General features: G+C 43.7%; 1 protein-coding gene across 1 annotated transcript in view; it reads left to right on the top strand.

Moving 5' to 3' along the window:
* Positions 1-26321, top strand: part of PIGN (phosphatidylinositol glycan anchor biosynthesis class N) — a 618025-nt gene that overhangs the window by 531554 nt on the left and 60150 nt on the right. The window contains exon 27 of the mRNA XM_077492054.1: positions 17287-17329. Coding sequence (XP_077348180.1) covers positions 17287-17329 — 43 coding nt within the window. The remainder of the gene's footprint in view (positions 1-17286; positions 17330-26321) is intronic.

Below are 26321 nucleotides of genomic sequence, written 5' to 3'. Positions count from 1 at the left end.
GCCACCAATTCTGACACTCCACTTAGTGAAGTGATAGTTACCAAAGAAGCAACCTTCTGAGATAAAAGGACCAACAGAATCCCCCAAATGATTCAAAAAGTGGCCCCTGCAAGGACAGTCAAGATAAAATTCAAGTCTCAAGGACACAAGAATGGCCTGACAGACGGGACTGCCCAAGTTATATGCTCTATGAGGTATGAAACAAGGCGTGAGAAACAACGGCCCCTGGAAAAAAAAATGGATAGGGATGAACTCTGACCCTTAACAGTACTTAAGGCCAACTCTTTTCCTCCACCGATTGGAGAAAGAAAAATAAAATGCCACTCACATATTACTGCGAGTACCACTTCCTGGATTCACCCCAGGCAAAAAAATATTTTCAAGTCCTGTAATTGAAGTTTCTTGAAGCTGGCTTCCAGGGGCTCAACAGTGCTGAGATACAGGACTCAAGATCATTAGGTCCCGCTGGACTGGGAGTGTCCAAGGAGCAACCCCCGCAAGACTCACTATGTCAGTATACCAAGCCCTCCTGGTCTAATTCGGCCAACACCAACGTCAAATAAGGGAGAACCTATCCTTAAAGCGTTACCAGTACATTTACTCCTATTGGCAGTGGGACTCTCATCCTGGACACACCTGTCCCAACCTGTTGTAGAACTTGGAATCAAGAAGATTCCCCTGCAGAGATCCCCCTGCCACTATTCTATCCCTGGAATATCTATTGGCGATAGAGACAGCACTTGTAATGTCCCAGACAGGATGTTGGTTCAACTCCCTGAGCCGTATGACCTCTGGTGCCACCCTGGTGGTTGATATATATGCCTGCAGAGGCATTTCCGGATTGAAACTACAGCAGTCTTTTCCTATAATCCAGAGCAAGACCTACTAAAATTCTGAGATATTGATGGACAGTATTCTCTCCTGTGGAGACCAAGCTCCCTGAACTGTAGCCAGCCTCAAATCAAATCAACTTGTAGAGACTGGCATCAGTGATTATTATTATCCAAATTCCTTAAAAGGAAGAATATCAACCACCAATTTTTGTTCTGCAATACCCCAGAAACAGAGCCTTCCAGAAATCCAATGCCTGGATCTTCAAGTTCCAAACAGAGAGAGAGAATGATCCTTTACCATGGCCTGGAGAAGGACTGTATGTAGGGAACGTGCTTTGACCTAAACACAGCTTCCTCCTGTAGAAATATATCAAAGGAACTCCTGGAATCGACTGCTTTATGTGCAAAGATTATTGAGGAAATGACTGTCTTCAGCAAGCCCAGCACTAGAGCTAGATGCTTTGTGAACCCTCTGGAGTTGTGGCAAACCCAAAGGGAAGATTCACAAAAGAACTGGCTTTCTACTGCAAATACAGAAATCCTCGAAGAGCCAGGAAACAAACTGCCACATGAAGACGTACGTTTACAGATGATTATGTCCTCTGAAATCTACCTCTTGCAGAGAGGTCATCTCTGAACAGATATAGTCCTATCTGAAAACGATGCGATGTTCATTGGCTTGAGATCTTAAGATAGACCATATGTCCTTATTTGGTTTTGGACCTGCTACTATTTCATTGTCTCACAATGATGAGCCCATAACTTCTGCTCCAAGAGCAAATGCAAGGCAAAAGACTGACGACTCTGTGGCAGACCCAGACAGTCCCAAGAGGTGCACTTAACCTACACGGTTACTGCTGGCTAAAGATGGAACAAACCATCTTAGAGACTACCTTTCTAGTCTGTGATACTCCCAAAACACAGCCGCCTCAGGGGCAAATATGTATGTAGTTCTAGGGAAATAAGTACATATGTATGTAGTCCCAGGAAAACACGTACATATGTATACAATTTAAAGCAAATAAGCACCTATGTATTCAGTACAAATGAAAACATGCCAGAATGTGTTTAAGCAACGTGCATCTATGGAAGCCTGCATTTATTGAAGCATATGATTATGCAACTATGCATTTAGTCAAAACATGAAAGCGTGCTTCCCTGTAAACATGCAGTTATACAATACATGCCCATGGAAACTTGCATTTACGCAATAAGCAAGCTCCTATACCGGAGACACAAGTCCTTAAAGTGTTCCCATGCCTATTTCTTTCCAAACATTTGTATATTTAAACATGCCTTTAAGCAACAAGTTTGCAAGCATGTATACTACGCTGCACCTGCCTTCTGAGCAGTAAAAAACACTTTAAAGTGAACTGCTATCTGTCCAGGGGTGTATCGACTTACAGGTGAACAGTCCCCCCAAATTAAGCAGCAAATATGCAGCGTATAATCATAACTTTGTACACACAGTTCTGCCATAGTAATTACTCACAGTTTGTTAGTATCCATGGGCTGCTGCTATGTCTCCATAGGCCCTGCTGAACCTGTTGCCAGGTTGGCCACTTCCTGCCTATATAAAAATAGGCTATACTGAGTGAGCTAGCGCCCTCTAGTGGCTGGAGAAGAAACCGCAGCCCACATGACTAAGAAGTACATAGCATGATTATACAGCACACTGCTCCCAGTAGCCACCGGGAGAATAAACAGTCATATCTCTCTCTTTAAAAAAAAAAAGAAACTGCAAAAAATGCAGCCTTACAATTCCTGCTGCAGGACTCACCCGTCACGGCGAGCTTTGTCATAAAAGACCTTCAGAGACTGAGTCCCCCTTAATGTGGCATCCACTCCCCTGGACCTGTATAGCACCCTGTAGGAAAGCACGTTGGTCAGATCAAACATTGCACAGGGTCCAGTGCAATGCTTACAGGCAAAACCTTGAGGAAACTTCTCTCATTCCAATGAGGGCCAGTTACCATACATTTTGGTTGATAGCGAATGGATCCGATTGAAGTCCATGATTCTGGTGAAAAAACTGATGTGCTTCCTGTGAAGGAGGGGTTATATAGGTGAGGACTTCCTGTTTTATTGATCTACCAGTGTCCATTCACTTATAGGTGGTGTATAACCTAAGCAGTTATTATTATTATAACAGGCTCTGTGTCCTGTGATGTACGATAAAGAAAACCCCTTTTTGAAAAGTAGGCAATCCACAGTATTTAGTAAGAGGCATGGCAAGTTTTTTGAAGTTGTAATTTTTTTTGTCACAATTTTGTTTTTTAAATGAAAATATATATATATTGTCATATAAGTTGTCATTTTTCTCATACAACATAGGCATACTTATAATTACCACCCCAAAACACATTCTGCTACTCCTTCTGAGAACACTGTACACTGTAACTGGTGTGGTGGTGATTAGGGGACAATATGACTGGTGTGGCAGTGATCGGGGACACATGGACTAGTTTGGCCATGATCAGGATCCCTGTAATTGGTGTGGCAGTGATCAGTGACCCTGTAACGGTGTATATAATCATTTAAAAGTGCCGCACTCCGGTCCAGCCAACCTAGTGTAGACTTCAAAATGACCTCAGCCCATGAGTCTTCCCCAAACTCACGCTCTACAACATGCTTCGCTTTGCCTACCAGAGCTTAAACATATGGTGGGACAGAGAAAAACATGTCAGGGTACATGGCTTTGGCAGAGACTCGTGGGTTGAGGACGTTTTCAAGTGTACACTAGATCGGCTGAACAGTAGTTACAGTAGTCTCTCTGGTTACAGTGGGAGTTTGGTTCCCCAGCTTGAGCAATGTTCATACTCTAGTACCAAGGTTACAGTGAATACATCTGGAACAGCCTGTCTCAGCCAGGGTCTCCCATTCATATGCTTAGCACTTTACAGCAAGTTTATGCATGCTCATTACCAGGAAAGAGCCACTATTACTAACATATGACATTTTTCACCTACTAACATTACAATTTAAATATTCTGGAGGACCCTATGATTAACCAATTCAGCCCCGGAAGATTTTGCCCCTCAACGAGCAGCGCACTTTTTATAATTTGGCGCTATGCTGCTTTCTTTAACTGGTAATTGCGCGGTCATGCAATGCTGTAACCAAATGAAATGCACGTACTTTTTTTTCCCACAAATAGAGATTTTTTTTTGATGGTAGTTGATTGCCTCTGTGATTTTTATTTTTTGTGATATAAACGGAAAAGTTAAAAAAATTTGAATAAAAAATATATTTTCTACTTTTTGTTATTAAAAAAAATGCAATAAACTCTATTTTATTCATACATTTAGGCCAACATTTATTTTGCCTACAGCTTACCTGTAAAATCCTTTTCTTGGAGTACATCACAGGGCATAGAGGTCCCTCCCCTCTTTTGGGAATTTATTGCTTGCTACAAAACTGATGTGCATTTTGGTTGATAGCAAATGGATCCGATTGAAGTCCATGATTCTGGTGAAAAAACTGATGTGCTTCCTGTGAAGGAGGGGTTATATAGGGGAAGACTTCCTGTTTGATTGATCTACCAATGTCCATTCACCTATAGGTGACGTATAACCCAAGTAGTAGTTATTATAATAACCGCCTCTGTGTCCTGTAACATAGTCTAAGAAATTCTTACCAAAAATTCTTACCAAAGAAATGTAGCAGAATAAATTTTTTTTAGTTTATGAAAAGAACATTATTTGCAAAATGTTATAAACAATAGCACCAAAAGAAATGATAAAAATGTAATTTTGGGTACATTGTTGCATGCTTGCGTAATTGTCATTCAAACTGTGACAGCACTGAAAGCTGGAAATTGGCCTGGACTTGAGGTAGTTAATATCACAGTGGTGGATGGACTGCAGCAGAAGCTCTGAGGACAAAATAAAATCTAATACCAAATGAGGCAGAGAACTGGGTTCTACTGCTTAGACACCCAGCAGACTTTAGAAAAGCTAACCAAATGCTGCTTTCTGCACAGAGAAAGCGATGGGAGGGATGTGATTAGCGATGAGCATGAAGACTCCTTCTGTGTGTATGACATTGCCATGAAATTGGGGTTTTCGCAGTAGATATAGTCAAAATCAGCTTCAACCCTTACCCTCCCACTTCAAGGCCCTATAGCAGCTGCATGGGCTATAGTAACCCCAGTGGTAACAGCTCACCTCAGCCTGCCGATTGAACAATGCAAGAGCAGCAGCAAACAGATGTGCTCTTCCACCTGTAAGCATGTTCCAAAAGGTCAACTGACAGATCTGTGCAATGCAGAACTCAGAATGAATGATAGTATAGTAGTACCTTGGATTACTAGCATAATCCGTTCCAGAAGAATACTTGTATTCCAAAGCACTCGTATATCAAAGCCAGTTTCACCATAGGAATTAATGGAAACTCAGATAATTATGCAGTACCGCATGTGCGCAAATGGGGGGGGGAACACTTGGAGATATTGGGAAATGCTCACCATCTCTGAGTGTTTCCAAGTGTCTCCGAGCGTCACCGGTGCCCCTGCACCTCTGGCCACAGTACTGCTCACCCCAGAGGCTTGAATCCTGCTCATCTTGTGAGACAAAGCTCGCAAATCGAGTCAATATTTAAATAAAAACAAAAAACAGCTTGTATTGTGAAACGCTCATAAACCGCGTTACACACAATCCAAGGTTTTACCTACAGTAAAAATACCTTAGACACCTTAAAAATTGTTTATTTGGTTGTAATGAATGTATAACCATAACTTTCTGGAGTAATACTTTAATGGAGCTGCCAGAAGCCTTCAATAGCACAGCAAAATAATGTGAACATTAGTGGTATATTATAAAGCTTACAAGTCATCTTTCATAAGCTTGCAACCTGACAGTGACTGCACAGATACAGCAGAAAGTTGCTGTAATTCTAAGTTTGCCAAAAGGAAAGTTAATTGGGTGAGCCAAATAGGAGGCCAACAAATAAACCATGAAAAATAAGGCATCCTGGATCAAGGCTATGTAAAGATTTCATTTAGAAAAGTCCCATTCTACATTGTGCTGTAGCAATAAAGAGAATATTTTACATAGAATCCAAAGAACAGCTGCAGAAATGGCTCAGTGGAAGCTGTCTTGTGCTTGCAGATTTAGGTTACAGGTTGGAATCCTTCAGAGCCTAATATCCTGTTAGAATGCTTTATCTAAGCTTTCACTGGAGCTTTATAAACAGTGCACATTGCCAGACTGATTTCAAATGCAGTTTTTTCCTTATCTGGAATGCATGTGTTCATCCAGATGACTACACAGAGAATGGAATACATGTATTATATTACAGTGGTATATTTACCTTGTTCTTCCTTCTTTGTGCTGTCACTGCTCAATACAGTAGTATTCCGTATTGTGTGTTATTTGTGATTACATTATTATATGAAATCTTGGCTAGTAGATAAGTGCCTTTATATGAATTATACCAGTAAAAATGAAAATGGAATAATGGTATTCTGGCCTTCCGTGTGTGTGTGTCATCTAACAGCAAGGCAAAAAACCATATAGGGAGCCTTATTTATCAAAATGTCTGATGTGGACTCTGACTGCATTTCCTTGATAGAAATAAATAAACATTCACATTCCAGGATATTATTTTCCAAGGAAGATTTTAGACTGATTAGTGGGCACTGGAAAACAAAGAAAAATCATTATATCCCTATTAATTTGAGGACTTTAAACGTAATACAATTGTCTTTAAAAAAAAATACTAGGATGTACCCAGCTCCTCTTACTTGCTGCCACTTCTCCTGCAGATATTATTGGCAATTGCTAGCTTTCAAATTAAATGTCAGGTCACCTAAGGGGGTCAGGAGTGCACCGCTAAGGTAGTGGACTGTATGGCTGACTGCTGCGGATGGAAATCTGGGTGGTTCAGGAAAGCAGGTTCACTGGAGCACCAACACAGATCCCACGGGGGGAGCTAGAGCATAGGATTCCCCAGGGAGCAGAGTCTAAGGCCGCGTACACACGGGCGGACTGTTCGCCCAACCTTGTCCGCTGAACAGTGTTTGGGCGGACAGTCCGCTCGTGTGTGGGGCTTCAGCGGACAGTTTCAGCGGACAGTTGGCCGAACAAGGTCTTACGGAAATTCCGAAAAACTGTCCGCTGAAACAAGGTTTCAGCGGACTGTTCGCTCGTGTGTAGGCTTGTTCGGCCAACTAAGTCTCGCGCATGCTCAGAAAGGATTTCCACGTCGGAAGGTTGCATTGCAGTGTATTGGACGTCGAAATTTTCGATCCGTCGTGCATGCCGAAACGTCATCGCGCACGGTTTCAGCAAACTGTTCGTCCGTCGTGTGTGGCCATGTCCGTCCATGCTAAGTTTGAGCGGACTGTTTGCCGAAACTGTTGGACGGACAAAGTTGGGCGAACAGTCCGCGCGTGTGTACGCGGCCTAAGAGCCAGCAGGTGTTCACCAGAGCCTCTAGCGGTGAGGATGGACTGCGCTGCAACTGGCTCCAGGTCGTGGCCCCCAGGGTCTCCCAGCTCACGCTCATGGTAGGCTACTGGAGGATAGAGAGGAAGCAGCATTCCAGAACAGCAAGGGATAGTCAAGAGATAAGCCAAAGGTCAGGGCAACTAGCAGACAAGGCTAGACAAACAACACAGTGTTAAATAGTGTATCCTGTAGAGGCTAGGGTGGAGCCACACTGAGGGAAGATTACTTAACCATGCAGGTGTGAGAGTGTAGGCCCTAAGGCTGATACACAGACCAGAGGTATGCAGGCAGATAGGGCATGAAGGTATTGCTGCAGATTCATGACATTAAAAGTCTGGAATTGCTATGTGTTAGGCAGTTTTGTTACATTGTTTTTGCTGTTTTATTTGTATGCAGATCAAAGGTATGACCTTTGATCTGCTTATGGCATCAGTTAAAGAAACCTTAAGTTTACATAAAATGTAATCCTATATATTCCTTTTTTTTTTAACCTTTAGTTAACGCTAATAAACTGCTTTCTTTCCACTTCTCCCTTTTATTTGTTATTTTTGTGCTGACGTTTTTTATTTCTGTGTCCCATTATTTGTTTAAGTTTTTTTTGTTTTCATTTGTTGTGTCTGTTATTTTTTTTGCATAAAAGATGCACATAATTAAAGAAGTCCATCCGGTGCTCATTCGGCTGGGCTTCTTCTATGGGTCACAGGAGTGAAATTCGTTTTGCACTCCTGTGAACCGTTTTTAAGCAGAGAGCGGTCTGAAATCTGCTCTCTGCTGACATCACCAGGATCAGTCCAGGCACCTTATCATCAATACTTCGGAAGTCTGGATCCGCCAGGTGCCGAGACTGATAGGCGTCTAAGCGTAAGATGACCGCTCCCTGCCCCTCCACAGCTCAGCGCTCCAATGAGTGTGAGGAGCAGAGCAGGAGAGCTGCTGACTGACAGGCAGCAGCTCTCCACTCAGGGAGGTGAGAGAACCGAGCCATTGGAGGTATTCATGGCTCGGTTCTCAGTGAAGAGGCGGTGGGGGACAGATGCAGCAAATATGGGATACAAAAATCCCATACGTCCTTTTTTTTTTTTTTTTTGCCATTTTAAACTGGACCACCAGGGATGCCCAGCGCCAGGTATGCCACCCTAGACCACCAGGGATGCCAGTCAGTGCCCACAATGGATGCCAATCAGTGCCCACAATGGGCATCACTGATTGGCATGCATTGTTTGGCACTGATTGGCATCCATCAATACAAAACAATACAATACAATGTCGCCTATCAGTGCCCATCCGTGCCACCTATCAGTGCCCATCCGTGCCACCTATCAGTGCCCATCCGTGCCCATCCGTGCCACCTATCAGTGCCCATCTGTGCCTCCTATCCATGCTTATTCATGCCGCCTATCCATGCCAATCCGTGCCAGCTATCAGTGCCAATTTGTGCCACCTATCAGTGTCCATCCGTGTTGCCCATCAGTGCCACCTATCAGTGCCCATCAATGCCACTTCATCAGTGCCACCTCATCAGTGCCGCCTTATCAGTGCCCATCAGTGCAGCCCCATCAGTGCCCATCAGTGAAGGAGAAAACCTACTTATTTACAAAGTTTTGAAACTGAAACAAAAAAAACATATTTTTTTTCAAAATTTTCGGTCTTTTTTTATTTGTTTAGCAAAAAATAAAAACCGTAGAGGTGATCAAATACCACCAAAATAAAGCTCTATTTGTGGGAAAAAAATGCTAAAAATTTAATTTGGGTACAGTGTAGCATGGCCGCGCAATTTTCATTCAAAGCGACAGCGCTGAAAGCTCAAAGGTCTGGGCAGGAAGGTGTTTAAGTGCCTGGTATTGAGGTGGTTAATGCCATTTCTTTATCGTACATCATGGGACACAAAGCCTAAGTTAATACCTTAATGGGTATATAGGCACCCTCAGGTGATGGACACTGGTATACCCAATCCAAGAAGTTCACTCCCTATATAACCCCTCCTCCTATCAGGAGTACCTCAGTTTTTTCACGAGTGTCTAAGGTGTTGGTCACGAGTGAAGATATGCTCTGAGGAGCTCCAAGAGGGATCCATACTGGATTTAAATAGCCTCCATAGACCAGATCCATCCAAAGTGGATGGTACCTGGGCCTCATATACGAAACATGAGGTTTTGCCTATAACGCCTCTTTGGACCCAGGGCTTTGGCCATGCTACATTACTTAAAAGCTTTTCCTGGCAGGGTGCTTTTTACAGGTCCTAAGGAGTGGAACCCCCGATAAAAAGTGACCCGGTCCTTAAAAGTTTGCTGAACACAGCCTGCCGTGATGGGTGAAGGTTGGATTGCCTGTTAATTCAGCAAATCCTATGGCAGGATAAGGTAAGGGAAGAAACTTAGGAACTAAAAAGTCCACCTATGCTTTCTTCTTTAAGGGAAAAAAATGTTGCTGTAAGGTAGGATAGAATAACGGCTTGGCTATTGAAACCCACATTCTGAAAAAACTTGGGCTTTCCAGGTCAATTATCTCTACCCTGATTAATGCAAGGAATCCAGCTTCCAGAACTATATATTATAGAGTCTGGAGGGCTTATGTTTCCTGGTGTGAATCCAAGGGTTGGCACCCTTGAAGGTATATCATAAGCAGAATTTTTGCCTTTCTACAGTTGGGGTAGAGATGTAGTTGGCCTTGAATACTATTAAGGGCCAAGTCTCAGCTTTATTGGTCTTATGTCAAAGATCACTTGCTACACATCTGGGGTTTTATGCAAGGGGTGATTCTGATTAATCCGCCAGTTAAATCGCCTTTGAACCCTTGGAACTTGAACTTAGTTTTGTCAGTGTTACAAAAACAGCCATTTGAACTGGTATAGCATATTCCCTTAGTCCTTCTAACAAAGAAGCTTCTGTTCTTGGTTGCTATATCCTCAGCAAGGGCCAGCCCAAAGCCCGGTATAAATCCAAGGGTGATCGGAGATTCGCTGTCCAAGGGCCTCTGCTATGGAATGCTCTACCAATCAACATCCGCCTGGAAGAAAATCACCTGGCTTTTAGGAAAAAACTCAAGACCTTCCTCTTTTAGCAGATGATCAAAGCTCGCCACAGCGCCTAGAGGCGATTCAGTTCGCATTGCGCGCTATATAAGTATTTCATTCATTCATTCAAGGAGTGTTTCAGAATTAGTTGCTCTTTCATGTAAAGTGCCATACTTGATTATTCATGAGGTACAGAGTGGTGTTACGCCCTTGTCCAGACTTTTTACCAAAAGTGGTCTCAGGTTTTCACCTGAACCAAGATATTGTCCTTCCATCGTGTTTTCCAAAACCATGTTCCAGGAAAGAGAAATCATTATGTTGTCTTGATGTGGTGAGAGCAGTGAAAATCTATTTAAAGACACCTGCTCAGATTAGAAAGACCGATGTCTTATTTATTCTGCCAGAGGGTCCTAAGAAAGGACAGGCAGCGTCGAGTTATAATTCAGACTTATAATTTAACCACTTCGCATCCAGGCCAATTCTGACACTTCGCTCCACATGTAAAAATCATAATTTATTTTTGCTCTAAAATTACATAGAATCCCCAAACATTATATATGTTTTTTTAGCAGACACCCTAGAGAATGCAATGGCGGTCATTGCAATCTCGCACAGTATTTGCGCAGTAATTTTTCAAACGCATTTAAAAAAAAAAACAGGTTCATGCTTTTAAAAAAAGACAAAACAGTAAAGTTAGCTCAATATTTTTGCATAATGTGAAAGATGAAGTTACGCCGAATAAATAGATACCTAACATGTCACGCTTCAAAATTGCACGTGCTCATGGAATGGCGCAAAAAACGCCGGTACTTAAAAATCCCCAAAGGTGACACTTTAAAATTTTTTACTGGTTTCGTATTTTGAGTTACAGAGGTCTAGGGTTAGAATTATTGTTATCGTTCTAACGTTCATGGCGACACCTCACATGTGTGCTTTGAACACCGTTTTCACATGTGGGCGGGACTTTCGTATGCATTCGCTTCTGTGTATGAGCACATGGGGACGGGGCGCTTTCATTTTTTTTTTTTTTTTATTGTTCATTTTACATAATATTTTTTATTTTTACACTTAAAAAAAAAATTGATCACTTTTATTCCTATTACAAGGAATGTAAACATCCCTTGTAATAGGAATATGACATGACAGGACCTCTTTACAGTGAGATATGGGGTCAATAAGACCCCACATCTCACCACTAGGCTGGGAAGCCTGAAATAAAAAAAAATAAAAAACGATCCTTGCTTCCCAGAGGCCAGGCGTGACTTCATAACATCGCGCCCAGCCTGCGACAATCATAGAGACTCCAGCGACCATCTGGTCTGCCGGAAATCTCTATGATCAACATCCGGGGCCGGCGGATCCTCTGTCCAAATCACCGATCGCTGCGGGCAGCAGGAGGGGGGATATCCCCTTTCGCTGCCCGTAAGAACGATCAAGTGGTGGAACAGCCGCTATGATCATTCTTAATGGTGTAGAGAATCGCCGGCTGAAAATGCAGATATCTGAATGATGCCTGTAGCCTCAGGCATCATTCAGATATAACCCCGGAAATTCAAGGCCATCATATGACGGCCTACGGATGGCAAGTGGTTAAGGGGTAAGATTCCCCTTTTTCAATTCAAAGCTCACTCTACCAGGGTGGTTAGTGCTTCTTGGGCAGTGTGTCACCAGGCCTCCATGGCTCAGATCTGTAAGGCCACAACTTGGTCTTCAGTGCACATACATTCACCAAGTTTTATCAAGTGGATGTAAGGAGGTATGAGGATATCGCCTTCGGGCACAGTGTGCTGCAGGCAGCAGTATAGGTCCTCAAGTCTGGGGGTACCCTGTGTCTCCCTCCCCTCAATAGCATTGCTATGGGACATCCCATTAAGTTATTAACTTAGGCTCTGTGTCCCATGATGTACGATAAAGAAAATAGGATTTTTATTTTATTTTATTTTATTTATTTTAACAGCTTACCTGTAAAATCCTTTTCTTGGAGTACATCATGGAACACCGATGTCCCTCTCCTCTTTTGGGGTTTAAGTATATTGCTTTGCCACAAAACTGAGGTACTCCTGATAGGAGGAGGAGTTATATAGGTAGTGAACTTCCTGTATTGGGTATACCAGTGTCTATCACCTAAAAGTGCCTATATACCTATTAAGTTATTAACTTATGCTGGCCATACACTATACGAAAATTCAGCCGAAATTTGGTCATTAGACCATTCGTTTTTTCGGACAGTTAATGGACACAAAATCGATAATCGTTTGGACGTTTTTGAGCCGAAAAAACGAAGTTTGGAAATTTTCTCCCGAACAAAATATAAATTGAAAGGTTAATGTGTTTCTCCTCCAACCTGTCTGCACTAGGTATATGTAAAAAAACAAATATAAAATGTATTTATTTATGTCCGCTGAACGATTTATCGATCATTACATGATGGCAGCATCGTTTGCACTCGCGGCCGAATGTTTGTTATTCTAAATTGGGTTCGCCCGATTTTTTGTATAGTGTATGGACAGCATTAGGCTCTGTGTCCCATGATGTACTCCAAGAAAAGGATTTTACAGGTAAGCTGTTATAAAAATCCTATTTTTTGTCTAAAACACGTTCACATTTTGTGGCTGTTACCATGCATATGTATTGAATAAAACCAAAGGTTGCAGAGTATACACCGTGGTTTTGGCTTTTCATGTAAGCCATGATATATAGTCTGGTTTGTGTCCTGTGATGTAAAATGTATTTTACAGCTAAATACAAAAATCCAGTTATTTTGAGACTTGGTGCTACCTCTTCTAACCTTGCTGTCCTTCACATTATGGCCCTCTAAAATAGGTCTGACTTTTACGTTTGGGCAAATTGGACCTTTAACTCCTTTTATATGAAAACTTCCTGAAGACAGTTCTTAATAATTGTGTTGTACGCAAGCTGTCAAAAATGAACACTAAAATGTCATAAACTTAATTTAAGGATATATGGCTGGTATGCTTGAGAGATTTAGCTGAACTCAAAGCGTAGTTCCCCCCAAAAATCGAACTTCCGCTTTAAGGGAAGGTGACCCCCCGACATGCCACATTTCGCTTGTCATTTTTTTTGGGGGGGGTGGGGCAGAGGCCCTCTTTTTTAAGCCACGGTGCACCGGGAGGAAGTGCCCCCCTCCATCTAGGCAATCATCTGGGATATGTCACGGGTTCCAGATGATTGCCCGGCAAGTCACGGCATGGCTTACGCATGCGCAGCGCGCGGCCAGCTGTGAAGCCACAGCCGGGTGCCCACGGTAACAATGCCAGTGCAGCAGAGAGGAGTGGGAGATGAGCGGGGCTTGGTTCGCCCACATCACTGGACCCTGGGACAGTTGTGTGTCCAATTAATAAAAGTCAGCATCTGCAGTATTTGTGGCTGCTGGCTTTTATTTTTCTTTTTTTTAAGCGGAACTCTGCTTTAACATAGACACTTTTAAAATAAAGTATATTTTACATTTGCATAATTTTCTGTGTAGTAAAGCTGCTGTGTGAAATAGCTTGCTCTCTAATTAATTTGTGTTTTTTTAATACACAAAACGAATACATTCCGTTGTCACAGTCTGTCTTCCAGATTTTTGTTTATATCCATAACTGAACTGTATCCAAAATAAGAGAACATTGTTTTTGCAACATTCTGGCTGCTGGTGTGCTTGTAGCAGCACAAATGTCTTTATGTTGGATTTGAAATACACTTTGAAAGCTAATTATTCATGCTTTAAAGGAGAAGTCGAGCCAAAGCTTGTTTGGCTGTACTTTTCCTGTGGATCGCAGGAGTGCAGTTTGTTCAGCACTCCTGTGACCCGTTTTCAGCAGACAGCAGGCTGAAGCCCACTGTTGGCTGATGTCACGAAACCCGGTCCAGGCTCAGGCAAGATCGCAACAATGAAGTCTAGATCTGCCCACATGCCTGGACCAGCACCCAGCTCAGCCTCTCAGTGAGCCGCTGAGCCGGCTGCTCCCGCTTCTTCCACAGTTCAGCGCTCCAGTGTGCAAGGGGGCAGAACAGGGAGCTGGTGACTGCGGCGATGTTTGATCGCTCAGTTCTCATTGTTGGAGCCGGTGGGGGACAGATGCAGCATCGGACTAATGCTGCATCCACCTAGGTAAGTATGATTCTTATAAAAAAAAAAAAAAAAGACCCTTCTCTTTTAAGTTACGTTTGCCTGAAAAGATTTATATATACAGGATTTCAAAAAAGTGAGTACACCACTCACATTTTTGTAAATATTTTAATATATCTTTTCATGTGAAAACGCTGAAGAAATTACACTTTGCTACAATGTAAAGTAGTGAGTGTACAGCTTGTATAACAGTTTAAATATGCTGTCCCCTCAAAATAAAGCAACACAGCCATTTTAGTCGAAACCGCTGGCAACAAAAGTGAAAAATTGGGCCCAATTAGCCATTTTCCCTCCCCAGTGTCATGTGACTTGTTAGTGTTACAAGGTCTCAGGTGTGAATGGGGAACAGGTGTGTTAAAATTGGTGTTATCACTTTCACTCTGTCATACTGGTCACTGGACATTCAACATGGAAAAGAACTCTCTGAGGATCTGAAAAAAAGAATTGTAGCTCTACATAAAGATGGCCTAGGTTATAAGAAGATGGGCAAGACCCTGAAACTGAGCTGCAGCACAGTGGCCAAGACCATACAGTGGTTTAACAGGAGAGGTTCCACTCAGAACAGACCTTGCCATGGTTGACCAAAGAAGTTGAGTACACATGCTCAGCATCATATCCAGAGGTTGTCTTTGGGAAATAGATGTATGAGTGCTGCCAGCATTGCTGAAGAGGTTGAAGGGGTGGGTGGTCAGCCTGTCAGTGCTCAGACCACACGCCACACACTAAATCAATTTGGTCTGCATGGCTGTCATCCCAGAAGGAAGCCTCTTCTAAAGATAATGCACAAGAAAGCCCGTAAACAGTTTGCTGAAGACAAGCAGGCTAAGGACATGCATTACTGGAACCATGTCCTGTGGTATGATGAGACCAAGATAAATCTTTTTGGTTCAGACGGTGTCAAGCGTGTGTGGCGGCAACCAGGTGAGGAGTACAAAAACAAGTGTCTCGCCTACAGTCAAGCATGATGGTGGGAGTGTCAGGGGCTAGTGCTGCATGAAAGCTAATGGCACTGGGAAACTACAGTTCATTGAGGAAACCATGAATGCCAGCACATCCTGTGACATACTAACGGAGAGCTTGATCCCCTCCCTTCTGAGACTGGGCCGCAGGATGGTATTCCAACAGGTGATGGACTGGCCAAGCATGTCTCCAGACCTAAACCCTATTGAGCATCTGTGGGGTATCCTCAGATGGAAGGTGGAGGAGTGCAAGGTCTCTAATATCCACCTACTCTGTGATGTCATCATGGAGGAGTGGAAGAGGACACCATTGGCAACCTGTGAAGCTTTGGTGAACGCCATGCCCAAGAGGGTTAAAGTGGTTGTATACTCTTTTTTTTGTAACTTTTACCTACAGGAAAGCCTATAATAAGGCTTACCTGTAGGTAAAAAAAATATCTCCTAAACCTGTACGGTTTAGGAGATATTCCCCTCGGTATGCGCCGCTGACTGCAGCGGCGCATGCGCACGAGGGGATTCTCAGCCTGAAAATCCGGCAGCGGCCGGCGTCCGGAAAGAAATCTCCCGCGCGCATGCGCGGGAGTGACGATATCGCAGCTCCGGCCACTCACAGCGCCGGAGCCGCGATACCCGGAAGAAACGCCGAGGGAGCATGTCAGCTCCCTCGGCGTGGATCGTGGCAGATGTCGGGGCCTCGTTCTAAGGTAAGTATATCATAATGAGCTAGTATGCGGTGCATACTAGCTCATTATGCCTTTTGCTTTGCAGGTGTTAAAAAAAAATAAATAAATAGCAGGTTTACTACCGCTTTAAGGCAGTGCTTGAAAATAATGGTGGCCACACAAAATATTGGCACTTAGGGCCCAATTTGGACATTTTCACTTAGGGGTGTACTCACTTCTGTTGCCAGTGGTTTTGACATTAATGTCTGTGTTGATTTTGAGAGGACAGCAACTTTACACTGTTATACAAGCTGTACACTCACATCTTTACATTGTTGCAAAGTTTAATTTCAGTTTTGTCACATGAAAAGATATAATAAAATATTTACTAAAATGTGAGGGGTGTACTCACTTTGTGAGATGCTGTAAATATATTTGCAACATTTTATAACAGAAAGAAAAAACATTATTTTTCCAAATTTTCTGTCTTATAAATAAATCTCTATTTGTGTGAAAAAATGCTAAAAAATTTAATTTGGGTACAGTGTTGCATGACCGTCATTGAAAGTGCGATAGCACTGAAAGCTGAAAATTGGCCTTTGGTGCAGGAAGGGGGGTAAAAGTGGCCAGTATTGAAGTGGTTAATAGAGCATTATGAAATGTATTAGAGTTATATCCTGCTGTGTACAAAGAAATACAAAGAAATATGACTGCCTTAGAATGCCTGCAATGTTAGTTCAGGTAGTGAAGTCTATTTGTTATTTCTGTAAGCAAGAACTTCAACTTTTTAGGATGAGTTGCATTTGAAGGTCAGTAGTCATGTGCTAGATGTAAAATTCAGGCTTTTCAGAACTGAAGTCATTGTAAGTAATGTAAGATTCCATTTCTCAACCAGGCAGCATTGTGTACAATTGTTCCTATGCTGCATTAAAAAAACAGAGCAAATAAAAGAATAGTTGTCATACCATGTATTTGTTGCAGAATTATGTGTTTTGTGTGAATTTTTGTTTTAGTGCATTTCCTTAAAACAAAAAATTACCTTTTCCCTTAAATTTTACAGTAATGTCCTCTAAGGTCTTCAAAAATAATTTTTTTTTAATGATTTTTAAAAGCTGTACGGAATCTTCTAACGTGATTGCATTTGTTAAAACATTTAGTAAAATGTAAGGTTTACTGATCAGTATTTAGCTATATCGTTTCCTTGTGCTGAAATAATATTCAACTTTGTTTCTTTTCAGTCTTTTTCTTATCGTTCTTGTGATATCGGACATAATGTCTCTGGTAAGTCACAGTTAGATACTCTTTGCCAATAAAACCGACAGGCTGTGTTCCAATAAGTCATTCTGCAATATTCAGAACATTAGTGCATGGAGGCATTTGTGTTTGTTTTGCAGAATTGGACAGGCATAAGCAGAAACTCTTTCAATAAATTCTCTCCCATTATGTAATCAGTCACACTCCATAAATACAATGTTGCAAGAAGGAAGGTTCAAAAGGGCACTTAAATTGTATTTCTTATTAATTTGGTTAAAGGAAATATTTCTGCACCAAGTAGTGATTTCTGAACACATTTCCTAAAGTAAGATGGGCAATTTCAAAGCAAAAGCAGTTTTCTGCATTGCACTTTCAGAAGAGCCATCCAGCTATTGCAAAGCCATTTTAATAAATGTGCTTTTGCCCTGCATCTGCCAAGACAGTGACCCTTTTAGACTTGTCTGCAAATATATGAAATCTTCACAGAGCCTTCCTGATGGGAATGTTATTGTGCCATTTCAAGAAAATAATACTCTTACATTTACAATAACATTATGAAGTACTTACATTTACAACCATATTTATTATGTACACCCAGCAAGTACTAGGTAGGGCCTTGTTTTTCTTTCTGAACAGCCTGAATTCTTCATGGTCAACATTCCTCAAGTGGCAAGAACATTTATTTCCTTTGTTATCTGCTGTTTTGATGGCCTAACATTGTTCCTTCAACGCATTCATGCTGTAGACCTGTTTATCCCCAGTTCTGACTATAGTATCTGCCTATTGCAGCAGAAATTACAATTTGTCAGACTTTGCAACAGTTTTCCAGTCTTTATCTTGGTGATCCTCAAAGGTCCATGGAGTTTTGGAGGAGTGCAGGTTGGTAGTATAGAAGACAGAAGTAAAGGAAAAGACAGAAAGCTCCAACCTGAGTGTAGTATTAAAATGTAGTTTATTCAAAGGTTGAAAACCCTCACAAGAACAATATAAAAGTAAGCTCATCTGGTGCTTGTGGGGTCTCTCAGTTCTTTCTTGCAGACACTGCGCTGCATCCAGGGACCACAGATGTAGTAGTTGGCAGTGTGTGGGCTGGATGGTGTCCCAGGAAACAGGAAGAACCACCATAATTCTCAGGTTGGCGCTTCCTTTCTTTTCCTCTATTTGTATCTGCAGGGTTGGCTTTTCTCTGAGGATAGCTGCCATCATTAGTTATAAACCTTTTGAACTATTGGACTTCTCTCCCTTTTCCCCTGTTTAATTGCAGTAAAGTCACCCCAATTGACTTAAGTGTTTTAACTGATGTATATGCCCACGGATATAACTATCATTATCCACAGGACTACTATTGTGCATTTTGTATGTTTATTCTTCAGTTTATCTTGTATGTTGTGCCAGTTTTTCCCCGTTTTGTTAGAAGACAGAAGTGCTGTCTGACTGAAGCGTAAAATCTGGGCTTTGGTTTATTGGAGTCTTCCACAACAACATACTTTATTTCTCTGCAGGAATACATGACAAAGATCAAGAAAAAATAATTACATAGAACAACTTATCAAATCAATTTACAAAACAAAAACTTATTAATTTAACCAATGATACACAGTGCATTCCTGCCAATTTTTTTCTTTTTTTTTTCCTTATAAGCAACTAACAATATTACAATAACGATTCCCCTCAACAACCCTCTGCTCCAAGGCCCTAGATCCCGTGAGGGACTTATAGAACCGAGGAGAGAGAGAGAGAAAGAGAGGGGAAAAAACTAAAAAAAAACCCAGGGAATCCCAAATCAAACAAATAGATATAAATATGTTGCCCCTGCCGACAGAGGGATCTGTGCCACATCACTTACTAGCTATTCCTCTAGTTCCTCTCCAATTAACCCTTCCCCTTCCTCTGATTGTAAAAATGACTCCCATGGAGCCCAAACTTGCCGTAGACATTCCCTTTCCTCCAAAGACATAGGGATCAATTTTTCCATGATCCCAATTCTTCTTACTTTATTTAACCAATTAGAGATTCGAGGTGTCCCTGGTTCTTTCCAACGTATGGTGATGCAGCTTTTGGCTGCATTCACCAAATGGCATAGCATTGAGTTCTTGTATCTCTCTAAAGGAATTTGTGAGCATTGTAATAAGAAAAAAGCTGGGTCTTCCGGGATCTGGTAATCAGTAAATAGAGAGATTCTCTGAACTTCTTGCCAAAACTGTCTAATTACTGGACAAAACCAGAAAACCACAACAACATACACTAACTTTCCTTTTGCTTAGCTGGGGGAAAGTACGGAAATGACGCTTATGTAAGGTCAGAGTTCCTCTAATTGGAATGTAGATGGGACAAAAACCTTCGCCTTACCCCCATGTGATAGCTTGGGCCAAATCAATGTCTCTCTATACCTGGACATGCAGGGTGAATGGTGTAGCAGGGAAGCAAATTTAAGATGTTTCTCTTATAATCACCGACCGACACAGCTCCTCTCTTAGCCATTGGGTTGTTATGCCCACCACTAGGAGAATACTAGGCATTACTTGTTATGTAACTCTCAGAACTTTCCAGTTCCACCCAGAGGGCGGTCCCTTGGGCAACAATCCTCCAGCCCAACCCTCCAGCCTGCCATGCAGTCATCAGTTTTATTTTGCCTAGTGAAGGAGAAGGACCTAGGAACCCTGCGGGCCCATCGGTCCCTGCTTTTTTCTGCAGAAGATTGACTTTTTGGGCCAGATGATTGATCCTGTGATCTGCTATCAACAGCCGGCTGGGTGACAGGCTGGATACCCTTATCCTTGTAGTCTCCCCAGTCCAGCCATCGAATGTGTGCAGGTCGCAGCTCCACGCTAGGCCGGCCACGACAAAACCTCAGCACACACATGAAAGGGCTACTGATGTCTGCGTCACAGTGTGCCGGGCCAGCAGCCACCCTGTACTGATCAGTGAGTGGGTCTGTAATGGAATGTATCCCAGCTCTGCAGGACTGGTAAGTACAGCTCGCCCTGCCTCGGTGGGGCTGAGCAGCTGGGTATTCCCTGGGAGGTCGATTCAGGGGCCCCCCACCTCCCTCTCTTCTCTCCCTGTCCCCCTCCCCCCCTTCCCTGGGGAGATGCTGCTGAGCGGTGTGTGTGTGTGTCTTTGCAGGGGCTCTCTGGGGGGCTCTCACCTGGGGGGGTGGCGCTGGCTGGCTGAGTCCTGGGTCCTGTTTTTCATGTCCCTGGAAGGTGTCTGTGAGGCTATGCTGGTGTCCTGTGAAGTGCTGTACTCACCGCCATTGTTTCCCCCTGCCCCTCATGGTTCTGGCATTCAGCAGCCATATTAGGTATGGGCAAGGGAAAGCATGCTCTCCTGGGCTTCGGTGGCCATTTTCCTTGTGATTGTCCCTATACAGGACACCGGTGGCCATTTTCTTGAAGGCTGAACATGTTTTTCAGTGTTCTCTAGTGGCAGCATATGCTCCTGTGCTCTAACGGCCATTTTCCCTGTGTTTTATGTCCTTATGCTGAACGCTGGGCAGTCATTTTCTTGAAGCCTGAGCACACTTCAGAGCGGTTTCAGCGCCATTTGCAGCTGCTTCCACTGACGCAGCACTGTTTCCTCTGCACCTGGGAGCCAACAGAGACTACAGGCTCTACCTGCTGGATAGCGCAGAACCGCTCAGGGCGGTGAGTACTGCGAGAAAGAGCCCCTCAGCCAGCAGCAGTAAGGAGGGTGGGCCTGTCACTGTCCTAAGTTCCCATCTGATGGCAGACAGGGTAGGTGTTTCTTCCCCCGAAATCCAGGCAATTGCAACGGGGTCGCCTGACTGCCCCAGTACACCCTGCAGTGCCCCAGGACACCCTGACGGCAGTCCTCAATTAATTTGTTGCCAAAATTGAGGTGGCACGTGGGCAAAAGTGTGCAAAAAAGAGGCCCCTGCCCCCCGTCCTCTGGGGAGAGCTCTGACGCAGATTTGGGTCCTGCTGAGGCGTGACACCTGCTCTGTCTTGTCAGACGACGCTGACCAGGACCATTCAGACTGCGAGGATGAGTCCCCATCCGGGTCCATGCGCGACAAAGTGCTTGTTGGAGCACTTCTCACAGCTGTGCGGGATACCCTGAAGATTTAGGAGCCAGCAGATCCCTCTGCTTATGTAGTGGACTCTTTTGGGTCCCGTAAGCCAGCATGTTCACCTAAGGTGTTCCCGTATCTGACTTATTTTGACAAGTTCATTTACAAGGAATGGGGTCGCCCACAATGGACCTTTTCGGTCCCCAAATCCATGGCGGTGCGTTACCCCTTTGAGGAGAGCCTTCTCAAAAAGTGGTCGGCTCCTCCGGTCGTGGACCACCCAGTATCCAGGTTAAATAAAGTAACTACGACCCCGGTGGAGGGGACTCCTGCATTTAAGGATCCCACGGACAGGAAGGCCGAGGCAGTGGCTCGTTCCTGGTTTACGGTGGGGTCAGCAATGCGACCAGTACTGGCATCCGCACTTGTGTCGCAGACACTAACTGAGTGGGCAAAACTGTTGCATGGTGAATTAGGAGAGCAACAGGCTTCTCCTGTCTGCGTGGAACTAGCAGACCAACTAGTGCAAGGCCTTAAGTATGTTTGTGACGCCGCCCTGGATACACTTCCTCTGTTATCCAGGGCTTCAGTGTCAGCAGTGGTGCTGAGGCGCTAGATTTGGTTAAAATGCTGGCCTGCTGACCAGGCATCTAAGAAAGCCCTGACGGATCTTCCCTTCCTTGGTGACCGGCTTTTCAGAGCCTCATTGGATGACATTATTAAAAATACCACCGGTGGTAAGCGTACCCTACTCGCACAGGCCAGGAAGGCTAAGGAGCCACGCCATAGGCAAGGGCCCTCTTTTTCCGCTCACCAACGGCTTTTTTGTCCCCCCGGAGCTTTGGCTAAACATCCCCAGCCTGACAGGATGACCACAGAAGGACAGAAACGTCCCTGGAACCTCAAACAAGCCTGTGAACAAAAGTGCTACCGCATGAAGGTTTGTCTCCCACCCTTCGGGAGTTTGCAGCCCGGTGGTCCTCTCAACTATCTGACCAATGGGTCTGCGATCTGATTTTCTCAGGTACAAGATAGTTTTTTTTCTTTTGGCCGCCAAACAGATTCTTTCCCTTCAGCATACCCGTATCCCTGGCTCGTCGGGAGGCCCTCTTGGGGGCAGTAAGGGACCTTCTGAGTCACGTGGGGGGGGGGGGGGGGTTGTACCGGTTCCGGAATCAGAACGTTTCCAGGGATTCTACTCAAATCTGTTTGTAGTTCCCAAGAAGGAAGGGGTACGTCCAAGCTTGGACCTAAAAGCCCTCAATCACTTTGTGAAAGTGCAGAGGTTCAGAATGGAATCAGTTCATTCAGTAGTCGCTGCACTCCATTAAGGGGACTCCCTGGCGTCCTTGGACATCCAGGATGCGTACCTGCACATACCCATATGCCTCCGGCATCAAAACTTTTCTGCCGAAAGTGGTCTCGGCTTTTCATATCAATGTTCAAATCAATGAGGACATTGTGTTACCATCTCTGTGTCCTAAGCCGAAACACCCTAAGGAAGTAGCCCTTCACGCTCTGGACGTAATTCGGGCTCTAAAGGTGTATTTGTCTGCCACTGCTCCCTTTCAGAAGTCAGACTCACTGTTTGTTTCGGTGGCTAGTCCAAAGAAAGGCATGGTGGTCTCATCGGCCACCATTTCCAGGTGGATTCGACAGATTGTAGTGCAAGCCTACGCCTTGAAGGGACCGGTGCCCCTCTTTCCGGTCACAGCCCACTCCACAAGGGCAATCGGAACGTCTTGGGCCTTCTGACACCAAGCGTCTGTCTCAAGTGTGTAAAGCGGCGACTTTGTCGTCTGTCCACGCGTTTACAAAGTTCTACAAGGTAGACGTCAGTGCATCGGCTGATGCCTGTTTTGGCCACAAAGTTTTGCAGGAGGCCGTATAGTTGCAATTGAATATGCAATATATTTTATTTTTTCCTGTGTTTTCGATAAAAACGCAGTACCATTAAGTTAATGCGCTGTTGCATTACATTCCACAGTTTTGGTGCGCTTGTGAGTAGCCACTCCTGTTGAGGGTACCCTGGTTTTGTGGTGGATTTCTCCACGCACTGTTGTTTTTTGTGGGTAAAGTTTCACTAGTTCCCACTTGCCATGGTGGATGAAGTTTTCTATGCTGTTTTTCCACCCCTCGTTTTGCACTGCTTGGGGACGTCCCAATGGCTAAGAGAGGAGCTGTGTCGGTCGGTGAATATAACAGAAAATAGGATTTTTTGTACTAACTGTGAAATCCTTTTCTCTGTAATTCACCGACCGACACAGCACCTGCCCTTCCTTTTTCTCTTTACGTTATACTGCTTGTTAACGTATTGATGACTGCATGGCAGACTGGAGAGTTGTTGCCCAAGGGACTGCCCCCTGGGCGGAATAGAAAGAGAGTGTTGCATAACAACTAATGCCTAGTATTCTCCTAGTGGTGGGCATAACAACCCAATGGCTAACAGAGGAGCTGTGTCGGTCGGTGAATTACAGAGAAAAGGATTTTACCGCGAGTACAAAAGATCCTATTTTATCTGCATGCGCAAAGAACAAGTTTGTTTTTAATTTCAGCCTTTAGGACTATATTACAAATAAATAATACTACAATCTGGTTTTAGGGCCACGTTACATTTTTTCATTTTAATGCAGCAAAACTCTTGCATTTTGCTTCCTGAAAGTGCATGTCAAGTAGAAATCCTAATATTTCCTATGTGGCTGCTTTGTACCTATGCACTGCAGTTTAATGTGAAATACAATGGAAAACTCTATGGCACCATTCACACCTCAAAGGTGCACACTACTATATGTGCTGCATGCACACAGAACAATGTAAATCCAGTCTTGGTGTCACTGTCTATAGGTCAGAAAAAGTTCATTAAAAAAATCTAAGAAATTTGGTCCAATAAAGTCTCGAAAGATGTAAAATTCCTTCCCATATGAATGCGTCATCTTAGGCCCCGAGTTCACCTTTGCAATTTTTAGCAATGGCATTCACTGAGGCTGTTGAGACACCTGCAGTGCATTGTGCAATGGTTTGAAAAATGAGGCATGTCTGTTTTTTCTATGCATTTTTATGAATTGTGATGTCCAATAGAATAATGAAAAAGCATGTAAATATATTACAATGCAGTAAAGCAAAAGGAGATACCAGTGGATTTAAACCTGACCTTTAGCCATTCATATCTGTCTTTTTCACCACCCACTGTGATGTGTTTACTCAGCATGACTCTAACTTAATATTTTTTCCTTTCCACTGGTATGCTCTTTTCATTATCGTACATCATGGGACACAGAGCCTAAGTAATAACTTAATGGGTTATGGACCACTTCCCTATATAACCCCTCCTCCTTCCAGGAGTACCTCAGTTTTTTCGCCAGTGTCTAAGGTGATGGTCACGAGTGAAGATGTGCTCTGAGGAGCTGGATTTAAATAATCTCCATATCCGGATCCATCCAAGCCAGTCAAGCCACAGGATGGTACCCGGGCCTTGCATAGAAGAGCTAGGTTTTACCTGTAACGCTTCTCTTTGAGGGCTGGAGCCTAGGAGCCAGGACTCTTTTTGGTCTTGCTACGTTACCTAAATTTGCTTCTGAGGCTTGCTATACAGGCCCAAAGGAGTGGAACCCCTTTTAAAAGGGACTCTGTCTTTGAAGGTTTACTAACACAGCCTGCCATGATGGGTGAAGTTTGGATCTCTTTCAGCAGTATCCTGCAGCGAGGATAAGGTAAGGGAAGAAGCTTAGGAACTGTTAAAAATTCACCTATGCCTTTTCTTCCATATATTATACATTTCAATGCCTTAAAACTCCTCTAGAGGGAATAAAGATACACATTCCCTTTTCAGCAGCAACAGCATGGTGTGTCCCTGTATCGGGGGGTGGGGGGGACTAAGGAGTTGGGGGTGCACAGTTTCAGCAGATGATTATTCAGAGCATGACGGCACCCCCAACAACCCCCCCCCCCCCCCGTGCGCGCGCGGGGTGCGGGCGGCTTTCTTATACAAACATTTTTATTTTTACCTGTCTTTAGCATTATTATTAATGCAAGGAAGCCAACTTCTCTCATATATATAGAAGAAATCCCTCCAGTTCCTGCTAGTAATGCTGCATGGTGGCTGCAGCCTCCTCTCCTTTGGGGCTGTGTCTCAGACCCAAATGTCTTGCTGTCCAGGCGCACACAGGCTAAGGTTCGTTTGAAAGAGGAGGAGGGTGGGTCAATGGAAGGGGCGTGGCCTAAGGCAGTCGGCGCCGCGTGCAGGGGACTCAGCGTCCACGTGGAGCACACGGTGCACAGGCAGTCAGGCTTACACCTGAGAAGTCTTTAAAAGCAGTGATCTTAAGACTAAAATGTCTCTACCAGAGCAGCTGAATGAAGAGCTGCCACACAGGACATAGGAGCGCTGGAGCACGTGATGGGTGTACACAGGCATTTCCAGTACAGGCAAATGCAGTGTTGTTTAGCATCAGATTAATCTAATGTTGCATTGTTATTTCTACTATTGCTCAGCAAATAGTGCATTTTTATTAGAGTGCCTCGGCTTATGTGCTTCGCACTGTAGCTTCCAAGGTTACTACAGAGGCACCTAAAGTTCCATCCCCAAGCGCTGGGAACTCCAGTCACGCCTCCACACTGTCATCCTGATGATTCAGCGCCTTGAGGCGATTCAGTTCGTGTTGTGCGCTATACAAATATCTCATTCATTCATTCAGCTTCACAATCTGATGTACAAATTCTTATGGAAATGGTTCGCTCTGCTTTCATGCTACCCCTAACAGAGTTAGCTCAAAGTCTGGTTTCTTCCTTGGGTTCTTTAAAACCTTTACAGCCTTTGCATGCGTTTCCTGTCCATGCATTACGAGAAAAGCTTATTTATGCTGAATGGGATCACCAGGAAAAGCATTTTCTCCCTTCAAAGAGATTCTGAGTTCTCTATCCCATGGAGGAAAAATTCACCAAAAATGGAAGATTATAGCAGTTGACGCTGCAATTTCCAGTGTGAAT

The sequence above is a fragment of the Lithobates pipiens genome, unplaced genomic scaffold (assembly GCF_037356315.1).
Source record: "Lithobates pipiens isolate NorthernLeopardFrog02 unplaced genomic scaffold, aLitPip1_a1.2 Scaffold_19, whole genome shotgun sequence".
NCBI lineage: Eukaryota > Metazoa > Chordata > Amphibia > Anura > Ranidae > Lithobates > Lithobates pipiens.
Note: the sequence above shows the minus strand (reverse complement) of the source record. Positions and strands in the feature narration are given on the sequence as shown.